The sequence below is a fragment of the Furipterus horrens genome, unplaced genomic scaffold (assembly GCF_987537825.1).
Source record: "Furipterus horrens unplaced genomic scaffold, mFurHor1.1.pri manual_scaffold_1, whole genome shotgun sequence".
NCBI lineage: Eukaryota > Metazoa > Chordata > Mammalia > Chiroptera > Furipteridae > Furipterus > Furipterus horrens.
Genome location: NW_028327171.1, coordinates 134,457,053 through 134,473,522, shown reverse-complemented (window position 1 = coordinate 134,473,522; position 16,470 = coordinate 134,457,053). Strand labels below are relative to the sequence as shown.

Genomic DNA, 16,470 nt, shown 5'->3' with positions numbered 1-16,470 from the left:
TCTTCCCCCAAAATTATCCTTCAGAAAGATGTCGTAGCCTTATATTCAACCCCTATAAATCTTCAGTTATAAGGAGCTACCTTTACAATACATAAAGCTTTTTTAATGGATAGAAACAAATATAAGCTTGAAAAACTGAATTTTTGGAATGGGACACTACAACAATGATGAAGTGACTGATCTTAAAAATAGATGTGAACTTTGAATGAAACTTATGAAATTAGATAATTTTTAATAAAAATTAAATAACAAATAATAGAGGATTATTGATATGAAGGTATAATTAAGCATATTGGTTAAATATTAGAGGAGAAAATTTATCTTACAGTGATAATATATTAAATAGTAACATTTATTAATAAAGTAATATGTTTGTGTTTTTAAATTGTCTCCCATGATAAAATGAGGACTTAAATATATGTGGGACTATACAACACACCAGAGTTTTAAGGGCATAGAGTAATGATAGAAGATGAAGTTGAAAGAGTCATTTGGGCTCAAATTGTGGAAGATTTAGGTTGACTAGCAAGGCAGCCAAACCACAACTTTCATTTTGCTGTCAATGGTGAGTCTTAGTTGGTGTCTGGGTAGGAGCGGGGGGGGGGGGGGGCATCACCCTGCCAAGGTTTAGGAAAACTAATCTGGCTGCAGGTTGGAGAAGGGAGCATTTGTAACGAGTCCAAACAGGGAGATCCTGCGTTACTTCCCAGAGAGGGAACAGGCACTGAGGATGAAAACAAAAAGACGTGAGAAGTAATGTACCAAAATACTCACATAACTTGGTCACTGATAAGTGAGGGAAAATTCTATTGATTTTTTTAATATTAAACATCTCTAGAAAATTTTTGTTATCAGAATTCAGTGACGTACCTGATTAATCCCCAGAGCCTACAATAAATAGTTACCATCGATGGAATGATTAAGGTGAACAGTTTTAAGCTGGAGAGAATGAAGAAACATAAAAAGGCTAAGTTTATGTGTATTATTATTATACTAAATGTTAATTTTAGATCTCTTATGTACTTGAGGAGTGTGGGAGCCATAGAATCTGGAATTGGGAATGTGGCTATTAACAACTAGAATACATTCAAGCTTTTAAAGACCAATAGATTATCTAATTATGCTACTGTATTAGTCTATTGCTTGAAGAACAGTTTGTCTATCTAACCTTCATGTCATTTGATCTGGAATTGGGAATGTGGCTATTAACAACTAGAATACATTCAAGCTTTTAAAGACCAATAGATTATCTAATTATGCTACTGTATTAGTCTATTGCTTGAAGAACAGTTTGTCTATCTAACCTTCATGTCATTTGTTATGATTTAAAATTCTCTTTTTCTAATCTTTTCTGGTGGTGAATGCTTCCTATCATTCTGAACTTCATATAAAGTTTTCAACCTCCCATTTGTTCATTAAAAAACAGTTAAATCATTTGATTATAGTGTGAATGGCTAACTTAAGGTGTCACTTTTTGCTACAATCCTGTTGAAGGAAACATAGTTGAAGAGTAATCCAATTTCTAGAGATTCAATTTCAATCACTATAGGTGACAGAAAAAAATTAAAGTCATCTTACTTTCTTTACTAACTTTTGCTGACCAAGAGCAAAGGTTTAAGAACCTGTATAGCCTTGGAAACCAAATTTAAGGCTGGATTTAAATTGAGATTAAAACTTGGGAAAATTTTTCAAAGGAGAAAAAAGTAAAGTAACACTTTGATTTCATGAAAAAAAAAATTCCTTTGAAAATTCTGCTTAGTAAGCTAATAAAATATTCTTAGAATACTTGAAAACATTCAACTGTATTTACTTCTGTCTAGTTTCAATAGAAGCTCATCAACTAAAATATATTTTGTACAAAAAATCTAATCATCCTTTTATGAGAATAAATTTTCAGGAACTAATCACTTACAAAATGGGGTTCCTGGAACTGACAGTCAAGTTTTCTCAAATAGCTGGTTGATATAGATGAACATTTGGATCTACAAGTACAGTGTACCAACAGGTTGTCTGAACCAACCTAACTGGTAAAACTAGAAAAGTTTAAGAATAAAAAGAACTAGAATTACCTAGAATAATGGTTCTCAGCTTTGGCTGCACATTAGAATTAGTTGGGGCACTTTTAAACATCTTGACAACCTGGCCACACATAAAACTCATTGAATTAGAAATTCTGGAGCAGGAACTCAAATATCAGTCCCTTGTAGGTGCCAGGAGTTGCCCACCAGCAAAAACAGCGGTCAAGCTGACAGCTGCTGATATAAATCAAGACTAAATAAAATACAAAAGTCTTGACCAATGATTGATCTCATGTACCTTCTGGTGTTATTTGAAAATGTTATTTCAAATGAAGACAATAAAGATAGGGATCTCCCATTCCAACTATTCAACAATTTTGCTGTTTATGCTTATTTGTGAATTCAAGTGTCCTGTTATAATGGTCAATGGTCCTGACTCCTTTTAATACAACATGTGGCCCATAAAAACATGGAGTATAAACTAATAATTAATACTTACCAAACAAGGTAGGAAGTAAATACTAGGAAAATCATGATAAGAAAACCACCACCTGAAACACCATAAACCCAAATTTTTACTCGGCCATCTGTTTAAAATAGAGATAAAATAATAAGCTTAGCATACAAAATCTTTATTTTTCATCTGAATTCTGAGTCTTGCATAAGTCATAAACAGAAATACCTAATTATGACAGTTATCAAATTAAAATGTTAAGTCTATCAAAAATTTCACAGTGCTAAACAAACACCAACAATCATACTTCATAAAACCTAACTGGCAAACTATTTTGAATTTATTTTCATGTGTGTATTTTCTTATACATGTAACACAAATGTATTGTAAAATATCTTAACTACATCAATAGAACAAGGAAATAAATTATAATTAAGAAACAATCCTTCATGAAAAGAAAACTACTGTGACCATTTTTGGTGACTTTGCTCTCTGAATAATGTTGAGTGAACAAAAACTTCATGACCAAATAAGCTAATCTATTTAACAAATTACTGTAAAATTATAACCATATAACCATATGTGTAAAATATTATTTTTGATTTGATATTTTCTAGAGTTAAAAATAGATTAACCAAATAGTGTGACCAACTTTGTGACTTCTATATAAGGTGTAACTTGAGTGTATGCATGTTTCTCTATGTATGATAGATATTGGACTTGTTTCTGAAACTCTAGTGGTTTTTGCTCTATTTTATGTGAGCATATAGTTAACTGAACTTAGAATTGTACTGAAAGGAACTGTATTTCTTTCTGAAAGGTATACACACAGAGAAGGTTCATTTTACTATGTGAATATTAATAACTAAAGGTCTAAAACAGATATTAGCATCTTCTTCTAAAAATAATAAAAATAATAAGAACCTGTTGTACACAATAGTTCTTTGGAATAAAATCATAATTACATTCAGTTATGACCGCTTACAATAGTTTTTGCTTACAAGACACTTTCAAACCTCAATCTGGTTTTAGGATGAGGTTTCAATGTAGTAATGATATGTTTCTATGGTCAAAAATCTTTTTACAAAGCTTTGATTCTGACCTCTTTAAAAAACTAATGATGAAGTCCCTTAGTCTGACTTGCTTACATTAATCATTTAAAAAAGGCTTCCCTGAGTGAACATGCACCTTTAATCTTATTACCCCTACCCTACACTTAACAAAGTTGAAGTACTGGGAGAATCCAATGCTTTTAAATCCCCAATGGAGAGGTCTGTAGTCCATGACCTTTAATTATGTTACTTAAAAAAAAAAAATAATAACTTTTCATAATAACATAGTGGATAGGGTCAAATTTCAAACTATAAAAAAGATATATAGTCAAAAATAAGTCTTTCTGCCATCCAGTCTCTCTCAGTTTCCCACCCAGGAGCTATTACTGTTACCAGTTTCCTTGTGAATCATTTCACAGTTGTTTCTGCAAATGCAAGCATATGAGAATTTACAAACACATATACGTTTTTAAAAAGGCATAAATGATGCATATCATTCCCTTTGATTTGTACTTATTTTCACTTAAGATATATTTTAGAAATATTTTCATTCTAGTTCATAGGTCTTATTTTTTAAACATATCTATGATATATAATTGTATCATTTTGTGTTTTCATTATTTATACACATTTACATTGTTTCCACTCATTTGCAATACAGCAAGTGATCATGTAATGAATAGCATTTGCATGCTTATTTTGGTATATGTGTATATATTTGTATGAGGAATTGTTGGGATAGAAATTTTAGGTCATAGTGTATGGTCGATATTGCATAAATGCCCTCTTAGAGGTTGATTCAATTTACAGTTGATTCAATTTACATTCTCATCATGAAAACAATACAAGTTACAACCTCTTTTCCCAGACTAAATATATATTTTATATATGCTTATATACATACACATAGACACAATAGTTTATATATGAATGTATATGCATTAACATACATATTATTCATGCTTTAGTGAGATGCTGAATCGTTAAGGATCTCACTTGTGGATCTGAAGACTTATTTCCCTGGAACCTCACCCTAATTCTCTTCTGAAATATGGTCTACAAGCAAGATGTGGGCCTGGCTACATTTCATATCATGTATTTTTCCAAGTTAAATAAACTGCTAACTTAGTCCTTCTATGGCATGTCCAGACATAGAGGGGAATCAAACGTGAGTTAAGATACTGTGGTCATCCTTTAAAGTTGGAGATCGAGGGGGTTTTTAGTGCAAAGCATTTCTGGTCCAGCAAAGGCCTAAGATCTGGAAGGAAATTTCCCAGGGTATATTTTGCCTGAGTTTTGTCTCTCTCTTCCCTCTCCCTGCCTCGTCAGTTACGCCACATTGCCCAGCCATTAGTAGCATTTTGTTTCTTAGAAGAGGTATGTGTGATAGGCAGAGTATCTTCTTTCATTTTCTGCCCACTTTATAAGGTGGGCAGCAGATACCAGTGCTATGTAAAGTCCTTACTGACCTGCCTTTCAAAGCCTGCTGTCACTTACTATAGTGTGGCTTTGGTAAAATTAATTTGCATGAGCACTTTCAGGCTCCTAATCTCTAAAATGAGAATAGCAGCATCTCATTAGTTTGCAAGAACATAATGAAAAGATTCATGCAATACAACTAGCACAGAACCACAGAACCACGGGGTATACAACAATAATAAACGTTCATTCCTGTGCTTAATAACCACACATTCCTGAGCACAGTCCTGAAGGGTAGGTGCCTCTAGATTGACCTCACAGATAAGGAAACAGGTCCAGAGAGGTGAAGAAATTATACTCAGTCACAAAACAGCACATTCTGAGCCATGATGTCTATAAATTGTGTCTGCCTTTGAAACTGATGCTCTGTTGTTTCAACAGCATTTCTCAAACTGGATAGGGTCCTTGGACATTTCCTTAAGTATCTACATGTTCCTGAGAATCTGTTCCAATTTTTTAATTTTAATTTAAATTGCATAGATTCACTATTGCAGAGACTATTTACAATTAAAAGGTCTTTTTAAAGGTTAATATTTTGGTTACTTCAGTGTCTCTTAGACTGGGGTTGACAGACTTATCCTCAACAATCCATGAAAAATTTTGTATTTAAAAGAGATCAGGTTGTCTCTTCCTTTTTTTTCTTTTTCCTTCTAGTCCTCCATTCTTTCAGTCACAAACATTGGTCACAAAATGAACCCTAATCCCCCATAAGAAAATTTACATCTCTTAACACATAACTGAAACCTACCTGGATCAAGGGGTTGAAGAGACCATCCTTTAAACATATCATGTATTTTTGAATTCACGGGTCTGTTTTTCCCAGTAAGGTTTTTCACATGAGCTTTTTTATCATCTGAGCCTGGTACTTTCATGCAGTAATCCAGAAAACCATTTGATCTCATTATCTCTGTATAGCCCTTCTCACAACCACAGACTCCACCCTACAGAATAAAAAAATATTTTTGTGTTTACACGTTAAGTTGTGCAGATGAAAAATTTATTGGAATGACTTAACATTTGCACACGTCATGGCAATTTCAGGTTTTTCAGTAACAGAATTTGCCAAAAAGATGAAAATCCAGTAAGTAATTCATCTTTCTGAATTCTAAAGTCAATCGGTAAATAAACCATCAGCTTTTTCTAGTGGTTTACAATTCTTACACCTTCCAAATATGAAATTACAGTTTGTCGATAGAGGGTATTAAGTAATGCTTTTCTCTCTCCTAGAGATGCTTAAGGTATTTAATCAAACCATCCTCAGCTTTTGCCACCTGCTGTTTCAGATTTCTGCCCACTCACTCCAACCTGTCCTTGATAGTGGGAAGCAAAGCAATGGAATGACATACATATCTTCTTTGAGTTGTGTGCTGTAGTTTTAATTGTGATCCCGGACGTGGAGATAATTCCAGTAAGCAGAATGAAAAAAACGATCCACAACATGCTCTGGCAGTCAGCAAAGAGCGAGAAGCCTCACCATCCTTTTATTAGGATTTCAAAAGTTACAAAAAATAGAACAGGGTGGGGAGAGCTCTACAGCCAATAGTGAAAGAATTTTTACAATGTATCATTAATGTGTAAAATACAGCTAGGGTAACTTATGGCTTAGATAGCACCTGTCAAGGACACACAGCAGACCCACTAATCCTCAAGGCTGGCTCCAATTAAGACCTTATCTACAAGGAGGCAGATGGAGTACTTAACAGACATCTTTGTTCTCAGGATTCCATGACCCAGTGGCCTGAACAGCCTAAAGCCGCAGGCGGAGACAAGACCAGCTCATCTCCTGAGCCATAGGACACCTGGACGTAGGAGCATGGGAACATGCCCCTACCCAGAGATCTGAGTTCCCGCAACAGTGTGCTCTTTGAGCTCTGTTGCTGCCCCACCTGCTGAATGCCTCCCTCACCTGCTACCATTGATCAATAACTCATCTGAACTATCTCTTTGCTTGCAGGCTTGGTTCTGCACTCCAAGAGGACAGCCCAAGGGGAGAGAAAACTTCACCAAAGGCACATGTGTGTGATAAGAAACCTGTTTAAGGAACATGGACATGACACAACTCTTGAAAAATTACACATGCACTGCTGCACACTGAGTGCCATTGATTAGAATACATTGCACATTTCACATTATTTCCTGAGCTTTGGTAGACAGGAGTTAAGGGAGAACAGGGAGAAAGATTTTTGCTCTAAAATTTTTATATATAAATATATATATGAGCATGTGTGTGTTTACACACACACACATAATTTTTATCCATAGGCATGTATTCAACTTAAAATAACTAAACACCAAGGACCATTTATGCACAAGCCATGGACACAGACAACAATCCATGGACTGGCCTGGGGAGAGAAGGGTCTGGGAGGAGATGGGAAAGGGAGAAGAGTGGGAACAACCATAATAGCATAAATAATAAAAATTAAAATAACATAAAAAATAAAACATACACAACAGTATTTATACTGTAATCAACTTACTAAATAATATCTAGCAAATATGAACATGCCTTTTAGTAACTTTCAAAATATGTTAGGTAGATGAAAGACTAAGAATCAAAGAATAAATCAATGGAGAACATTTATTGATAAACAGAGCTAATATAAATGAGATATCTGAAAACTGATTTGGCTATAGACAGATTTATAGAAAAAAGACTGCTTGCCTTAACACATGCTCCTGTAAAAGAATTCTGAATAGTTGTGATTACTCCTGCAAATGCCTCTAGATGGTATTGTGGGCACAGGGAACTGCTGCTTGATGCTAGCAGACTGGAAAATGTCCCACAGCATATGTATAACATGGCAATTAAAGTCTGTGTAGCAGCCTCCGGCATGTGACTCACCTGTGTGCAGTAGGAGAAGGGTTTTCTACAGGCTGGGTGACACTGCCGGATAGCAGCGGGGCGCGCCTGCTGCGGGCAGCCTCCTACAAAGGAAACCCCACCATCACTGGCATATTCTTCTAGGATAAACATGAAAAACATTTTTCCCTTTCTGGCACTGGCCACTTTGTAACACTTACTATTTTTTTTATAAATACACTTGCTGACATGTGGCCCAGTCTTATTTTATTGGTTATTCCAGGATAGACTGTTTGAGATGGGAGGCTCTGCTAACAGAAGCTATTTACAGTAGATTTTTTATACCTGATCACTGGCAATGTGGCTGTGCTTGAGGGTAAAGCCTCTGAGTGCCAGCATCAGTAAGAGAATTGGCAAAATCTCAATTTAAGCTCAGGAGCATAAAATATATCTGTTTGAGACTTATTCTACAGATCTTTTTCTCCAGTTCTGGAATACCTCAGCTAGGCACTAGGTCAATTTGCCAAAAACCAAATGCTAAAAGAAGGACACTTATCAATTTATGGCACTAGAATATCAAATACTTTGGTAACATTTAAAAACATTTCAATCAGGATATAGACACATAGACATATACACACACCTTCTGACTTCCACATATATTTTTAAGAGAAAATGTAGTCTCCAGAAGGGGCAATCATACACCTGATATAGTGCTTGACACAGTACTCATTAAATGTTTTTGAGTAAGTGAATGCCTCTATAACCTGAAAACCACTTACATATTAGCCTAGCCTTCCTAAATTCCGAGTACTAAGCAAAAAAGCCCCATACTATTCAAGTGCAGTATTTAAACCTTACTTATAATATTGGCTGCATTTATAGACTGTAGCTTTGCCTTACTATAATTGTCAACCAGTTATAGTTTGATTTTGTAGCTATCAAAAAGGTTTGGGCATAAGGCAGTGTAGAGAACAGTCATATCTACACTTTCCCTAAGAAGCTAAATCCTCACTGTTACTTAGAAAAGAAAATAATCCACACCAAAAATTTTAAAAAAATACCCACAATCCAGACTTAGCACTTTGGTGTGACGTTACTAATTTGGGGCATGAGTGGCAATAACCACACAGTACTGTTGCTACCAATTGTGTTTGGAGGGGTTATTCATTCTTGAAACCAGTGATGTCCAAAGTACAGTGTGTGGACCCCTGAACGAGGGGATCTTGTGGGAACAGAGAAGAAAATATTTGCATTTATACAGTGTATACTGTTTGTTAACCCTGGCTGGTTTGGCTCAGTGGATTGAGCGTCGGCCTGCGAGCTAAGTGTCGCTGGTTCGATCTTCCAGTCAGGGCACATCAGAGAAGGAAAACTCTGACTCCAAAAAACCTCCGCTGCCTTGTGGCATACCTCTTCAGGGGAAAGGCTAAGGGAGTAAACCCCGACAGAAAATCCGGAGCCGGAGTCCCTAAGGCGATTTGACGTTGTAGTCAACACCGGCAACTCCTGCAGCGCACCTGAAGCCAAGCTGTATTGACTCCGTCTTTCCCTTGGATCCTTCAGCTGCGAAGAGAGGGGGGGTCTGCTGCATGGGCAACAGCAGACCCTCCATATCACCCTGCCCAGGCTCTGTAGCTTCAGCTCCACTGGAGAGGACACTCCAGCGTCATCGCAAGATGTCGATTCAACATGGGAGGAGACAGATACCGTGTCACTCCCGAGTCGGACTGCACAACCATTCTCGGCGGTGCAGATAGACTCTTAAGAAGCTACACCATCGTCTCTCGAGACGGACGGCTGCCGACGACGACTGTTTGTTAACATTTTACCAATGAAATTAAGCTCTAGTAACACTTAGCAACCTGAGCTCATTGATCAGATGTCCACGTGTACTTTGTGCAGAGAATTAAAGCGCACAACCCGTACCACCTGAAGCTTCATCTTATTGCAGATTACGTGTGATGGTTTCTGTGTTTCCGGTAAGGTTGATTTACAAATGCATTTGGCTTTAACAATAACTTAGAAATGTCCAGGCTTAAAATAAATTACTATGTGAATAAACTAGGGATTAAAGGGAATACTAATAATGCCAAACAAATATACAAGGAAAAGGCAAACCTGCCAATTCTATTCCTATAGAAGAACAGAAACTCTCCTTACAGTAAGTCCTTGTAAGTCTAGTACTAAGTAACGACAATGGCAATTTAATTTTTTCTGATAAGGCATAAAAATACCCTTTAAAATTATTAAAATTACTTGTAGATCAAATCCTACCCATTGTCATGAATGAGGAACACCTTCCTCAGTCCACATTTAGATATTAAGTAATAATCATGACTATCATAATTTTAAGAACTAAGCTTCCAGTGAATGAATATAAGCATCTATAATTTGCAGCAAACAATTTTTTTCCACTAACAAATACACTATATTAAATTGTATATCCTAATCCTTTAATTTCAATTTCTGTATGTTTCATAGTATATAAGTATATAATGATATATAAGTATATGATACATTGAAATAGTCCTTAAAAACTTTTTACTAAGAAAGTACAAGACTTAAAATTCTAGAGACCATTGCTTTAAGCAAGTATCTGCCTTTTTTCAGTCTTCGTCTCAGATTCATGATATTTAAGAGAATTTTATTATGTTTCAGCTTATTTCTTTAACTTATCTGATATATTATGGGTCTTCAAATAGAATTGTTTGCTTTCTGAGGTGCAAAGGTCTAATGACAATTTGACAAGAATATCATCTAAGGCAGCAATTCTCAACCTGTGGGTCGTGACCCCTTTGGGAGTTGAACGGCCCTTACACAGGGGTAGCCTAAGACCATTGGAAAGCACATATATAATTACATATTGCTTTGTGATTAATCACTATGCTTTATTATGTTCAATCTGTAACAATGAAAATACATCCTGCATATCAGATATTTACATTATTATTCATAACAGTGCAAAATTGCAGTTATGAAGTAGCAACAAAAATAATTTTATGATTGGGGGTCACCACAACATGAGGAACTGTATTAAAGGGTTGCAGCATTGGGAAGGTTGAGAACCACTGATCTAAGGTCATCTGTCCATGCTTATAACTTGTAAGCTAATTCTCCTCACAAGTGTAACACTCAGAAGTGTTTTGAAAGTACCCATATGAACCTTAGGAAGGAATACCTGTGACATTAATGCCATCTGAACGTTGACACCATACAGTCCGTTCATTATTGTTCCAAAGACTTGCTTTCCATGTATAGTGATAACATTTGCCTCCTGCAAGCAAATATGATAACAGCAGTGCTATTATTATACCTGACATAAAAAAAGAATAAGCTTCATCAATCAAAGATGAGAATTGAAAAGCGCTCTTGGTACCTGTACAAGGACGTGTTTCTAGCACCTGCTGGGGGCAGCTGTCTTGGTTTTCAAAAGACTGAATTATAAATGTCCTTGACCTAGATTGGCGGCCCATTGCCTCAAAGCTTCTTCCATTGATGCAGGTTAGTTCACATGTGCTCCACTCTGACCATTGCGTTAAATGGCAGCCTCCTGGATGGTTGTGTGGTACAAAGCAGGGGAGACAATATGGAAACTGGTAGTTGACATTTAAACGGACAGGTTCACAATGAGATTTGTGTTGGTGGTAGTTAGTGATGGGGTGGGTTCCAGTTACCACACATTCTTCCTTGACTAATTTTCCAATTAGAAAGTACTAAGAATGATTAATTTATGATTCAATCTAGGTTAGGAAGCGAGTGCCAAAACTAGAATGGCATTACTTTTCTTCAAATCATAGTCATATTTTAGAGAACACTATGTGTCTGCTAGTGAAAATAAACTTTTAAAAAAGGAAAATGTAAAGATTAAAGTAACTAAATGTTCAAGGAACAGCATAACATCGTAAAATTGATGTTCAGAAAAACAATATAAAGAAAATACATTGGTCATCTTTGGGCTTAAAAATGCTGAACTTAAACTGAACATACACATTTGTGTGTATATATGTACATATGTATGTATATGTTTATATACACACATGTATTTCACATGCCATACTCTAAGGATATATTAAGCCATCTTAAACTTATGCCATATGCCCTAACTTATCAGAATTAAAATAAACTCATACATTTTATGTAACTAATAATGACCTTCACAGTTACATAGACCATGATCGTTTGACAGAGTGCTTTCATAAACATACAGCCTCACTTGTCCTCACCACTCCCTTCCCCACTGGTTCATCCACTCATGGATTCAGTTAACATTTTTTGAGTGCTGGCCAATGTGCTAGGTGCTGTCAGGTCAGGTATTAACACATTTTCTGTGCCCCAGGTAAAACACCAGGGAACTGAGAGACAAGATTCTAACTTAGCTCTTAAATCAGCACGTCCAGTGATTTTTTTTCCTCTTGCCTACATTGTCTCAATTGAAGCTGTAGGTACATTCCAAAGTTATAACCACAATTAAAAAATGAATCAAAGTTAGTTAAAAACTTCAATTTTGATGTAATAGACATTCTTCAGAAAGAAATATAATAGAAGAAAAGGAAGGAAGGAAGGAAGGAAGAAAAGAAGGAAGGGAGGAAGGGAAGAAGGAAGGAAAAAAGAAAAGAAAGAAGACTCACCAAGGAAGGCACTTTCAGTTGTTTAAAATTGCATACCTGGGCAGGGCACAGTACACAGCTGCTTCAGAATGGCATCCTGAAAGGGCATTTCTTTACACTGTGCATCATCTACACGTACAGCAGAGATAGAGATTGAACCATTGTGGACCACACAGGAAAGGCTGCGGATCTGGATCCCTTCCCCACAGTCTCCACCCTGTGAGAGGAAAGAATACATCAGAATTACCCAAGAAATTAGTATATCCTGCTTAAAAAAAAAAAAAAAAAGGCAAACCCTCCTAGTTGTATATTTCAGCAGCTTCCTCCTCTTGGGTATTCCCTTTCAACTGTTGATAATAAAGTATATCTAAGCAATTCTTTAAGAGCTAATAGAGAAGCTGAAGAAAAATGCAAATTTATGCCATGAAATTTCTGTTCTCAAAATATGACCATTCATTTTGGAACTCAGCCAGAATTGACTGAAAAAGAAAAACAATACATAATTTGTCTAGGTGTATGTGATAAAATGACCTAATGTGTAATCACTCCCCAAAAGAACATGTGCAGCCACAGGGCACACATTTCTTTTTTACTTTGCTTGTTTTTCTCTTGTAGGGCACTCAGCACATTCTCATGTGGATTAGGCTGGGGTTCCCAATGCAATACTGATTTTCTCTAATGCCATGAGTTGTTTTTCCAGCATACCTTTTGTGATGAATAATGTTCTTTGAAGATATTTACAAATACCACTTAGCTTATTCTTGGCTATTAGAAAAAATGTGTACAGTGTCTCATAGAAACAGAAGCTTAGACTTGAAAGGCCCTTAGTGGTTATCTGGCCCAAGCATGTGCCTGATGTAAGGTTTCCTACTATACATTTTTGTCAGATATTCGTGAGATGAGTTTTCACTTCTCAGTTTTAGTCAGGTGCGTGTACTTCAAAAAGCAGTCCGTTATTTTGAAAACTTTAGATGATAGCTTTCTTTTTTATAAATACCTTAAAAACAGAGCCTCAGGCAAGCTTTTCTGCCAAGGAGGTAAAATCCCAGAATGGCAAGAGTGAGGATAAAAGAAATGAATCGGAAATGAAAGGAAAATGAATAAAAGTAGTGTCACTAAGCTGGCCTCAACTTCAAAGTCAACACAGTTGCCTTCTTGGTCACCTAATATCTTTCAGACAGGCCATGTGGTACCACTATTTCTCAGTACTATCCAGGATGGGACAAGGCAGAAAGAAGGCAGAAGCATCTGAATGCCAGCTCCTCCTTGTATCCACTCTCATTGATTAACCTTCATCCCAGGGGGTATTAACTGCTCTGTGCTTCCAAGGTGTGCTACTCAGTTTCCACTAAGTCCAGAAGTTGGTGGAAGAGCTAGAGCCTTTATGGCTACTGCTGGTATGGTTAAGGGGGGAAGGGGAGGAGGAGAGGGAGAGGGAGGGAGAGAGGGAGAAGTGCATGAGCCTTTGCACCTCTGTTCCTGCAGCCAGGGATGCAATGTGCTACAACCCGCTAATCCATTATTAGGTAACAGCATGGTAACTGCTCTGCACTGGGACACTGGATTTCACCTCCTTATCCCTTATCACTGGCCTCAGAAACTGCATTGCCTAGGCCTTGGAGCTACTGTGGCTCTTGCAGTGGTAGGAGTGAAAAATGTTCAAGGCACAGTGGCAGCAGCTACTTTAGGTCAAGGGCAACTTGTAGATGGACCACTGGAGGTGCAGGATGGTACACAATGGCTGCTGAGGAAAATTCTTTATGTAAGGATTCAAAGACACTCTGGCAAAAAAGAAAATGTGTAACTTGGAGGAGGACCAAGTTGTAGGAACTGAAAGCCCAAAGAATCTGAGTAGGCACAGAAACTGGGACCACCGCATTCTCTTCTAGAGGTGTTTTAACAAGAATTATGTTTCATTTATCTAACATGGCAATTCCCACACTTGATTTATCAATACCTCATAATTGCTCTAATCATTTTTGCAGCCATTGTGAAATTGACAAAAATGCAGCCTTCTTTTGACCCTAAGTGCTTTTCTTTGAAGATAAGTGGAGGCTTAAAATCAGTTTACAGTAGATTCATTCAAAGCACATGCTGCAGTAAATATTTACTCCATGAAGTAGAAAATAATTAGTATAAGTTCAATTTCATTTTGGGGGAGGATTTTCTTTTATAACTTATTATTCTACATGGTGGACCTAAGGATTGTCTAAGGTGTATGTTTTGCCATAGAATATCTGACTCTGTGTACTTGGAGAAAAGAGTCTGAAGACTCAACAGCAGGTATGAAATTTGAAAACACTGCCATCTGGAACCTCAGTAGCAGAAGATGTAATTGATTACAGATTTGTTTGACATTCCAGGAAATAGAGTACAAGGAAATGGCAGGAAACAAGTCTACATCAGGGGTAACTTTAAAAACCAAGACAGTGCTCGCTTCGGCAGCACATATACTAAAATTGGAACGATACAGAGAAGATTAGCATGGCCCCTGCGCAAGGATGACACGCAAATTCGTGAAGCGTTCCATATTTTTATGAAAGACTCATGGACATGGACAACGGGGAGGGATATGATTGTGGGAGAGGGGGTGGGTTGGGTGGGGGAGAGAAATTGGGGGAAAAGGGGACAACTGTAATTGAAAAACCAAAAAAAAAAAATTAAAAAAAAAATAAAGTCTATTATTTTAAAAGGGAAAAAAACAAAAAAAAAAACAAGACAAACTATAATATGCTCTTCGTATGTATCTATATTCAACCTTAATCTCTCATACCTTTGATGACAACAGCCACATATGAAGATAAATTAGCATCAGAATGATAATTTCACTCATACAGCAAGCATTTGCTCACTATCACTCTGAGACTTTACACACTAGGGCCTGAAACAGAGCCTGGCTTTTTAGAGCAAGATTGTCAACATTGAGGACCTTCTCATTAACTCTCCACTCTCTAGATCATTAATGGACTTTTTGTACACTCCTAATTAGCATCACCAGATGTGGATAGGCAGATGGTGCTAATAATCATAATTATAGTTTTAATTAAAATTATAATAGCCATTACAATTCATAAGCTCTTCTGTTTGCTAGGTACTATACTAAGCACTATTTAAGAATTGTCTAATACCTAACAAAAATCTCCAGTGAAATTTGTACTATTGCTGCTTCCATTGTATAGATTTAAGAAGAGAGGTGCAAAGAGTTCAGAAACTTCGCAAAAAATTGCAGAACTAAGAACTGGCAGAACATTGATAAAAATTAGGCCTGCTAGACTCCAAAGTCCGAGCTCCTAAAACAGACTGACGAACATATGTGTGGATACTTGTTATCCACTGAGGAACTTGGAAAGAGTTAGAAAAACATTTAAAAAGAAAGCGAAGCCTGAGGATAAACACTTTCCTTTGATAATCTGTTTCCATGTTAGATAAGGGCAAAATTGGCACATCAACAGTGCACTGTGCAAGCTTCTCTTATTTTGGTTTGATACTTGTTAATGGCAATCAGCCACATCAATATCATCGCCACCCTCAGTGCATGAGAAAGTTATATGCCAGCACTTGGCAGGTTAGGATGTGATAGGACAAGGAGAAGCAGGAGTGCAGTTGTGAGAGAAGTGTTTTTCCCTTTGTGTGCAAAGTCCATGTGTACTTTGACCAGTAATTCCAAAACCTCAGAAAAGGCAATTTGCTAAAAAGGTATTGTTTTCTGTCTCATAAAGAGTTTACAATCAGACCCTGGCTGCTGTGGCTCAGTGGATTGAGCGTCAGCCTGCGACCCAAGTGTCGCTGAATCGATTCCCAGTCAGGGCACATGACTAGGTTGCTCGTCAGGTCCCCAGTTGGGGGCGTGTGAGAGGCAACCACACAGCGCTGTTTCTCTCCCTCTCTTTCTCCTTTCCCCTCTCTCTAAAAGCAAACAAACAAACAAATAAATAAATAAAATTGTTTTAAAAAAAATAGTTTACAACCAGGCTTCAGGAAAAGCACAAATGTAACTTGAACTCGGGAAAAAGTCAAGTCAGATATCTTCATGATTCCCTTTCCTTTTTGCCTC

The 16,470-nt window shown here is 36.8% G+C and overlaps 1 protein-coding gene and 1 non-coding gene across 2 annotated transcripts in view; one reads left to right on the top strand and one right to left on the bottom strand.

The window, feature by feature from the left end:
• Positions 1-16,470, bottom strand: part of THSD7B (thrombospondin type 1 domain containing 7B) — an 824,502-nt gene that overhangs the window by 15,864 nt on the left and 792,168 nt on the right. Inside the window, exons 21-26 of the mRNA XM_090267231.1 lie at positions 12,474-12,633; positions 11,186-11,359; positions 10,988-11,083; positions 7,849-7,931; positions 5,752-5,944; positions 2,518-2,605 (exon numbers count right to left, since the gene is read on the bottom strand). Coding sequence (XP_090123357.1) covers positions 2,518-2,605; positions 5,752-5,944; positions 7,849-7,931; positions 10,988-11,083; positions 11,186-11,359; positions 12,474-12,633 — 794 coding nt within the window. The remainder of the gene's footprint in view (positions 1-2,517; positions 2,606-5,751; positions 5,945-7,848; positions 7,932-10,987; positions 11,084-11,185; positions 11,360-12,473; positions 12,634-16,470) is intronic.
• LOC150021949 (U6 spliceosomal RNA) lies at positions 14,846-14,952 on the top strand. The gene has a single exon (XR_016513907.1). It is a non-coding gene; the product is annotated as a U6 spliceosomal RNA (small nuclear RNA).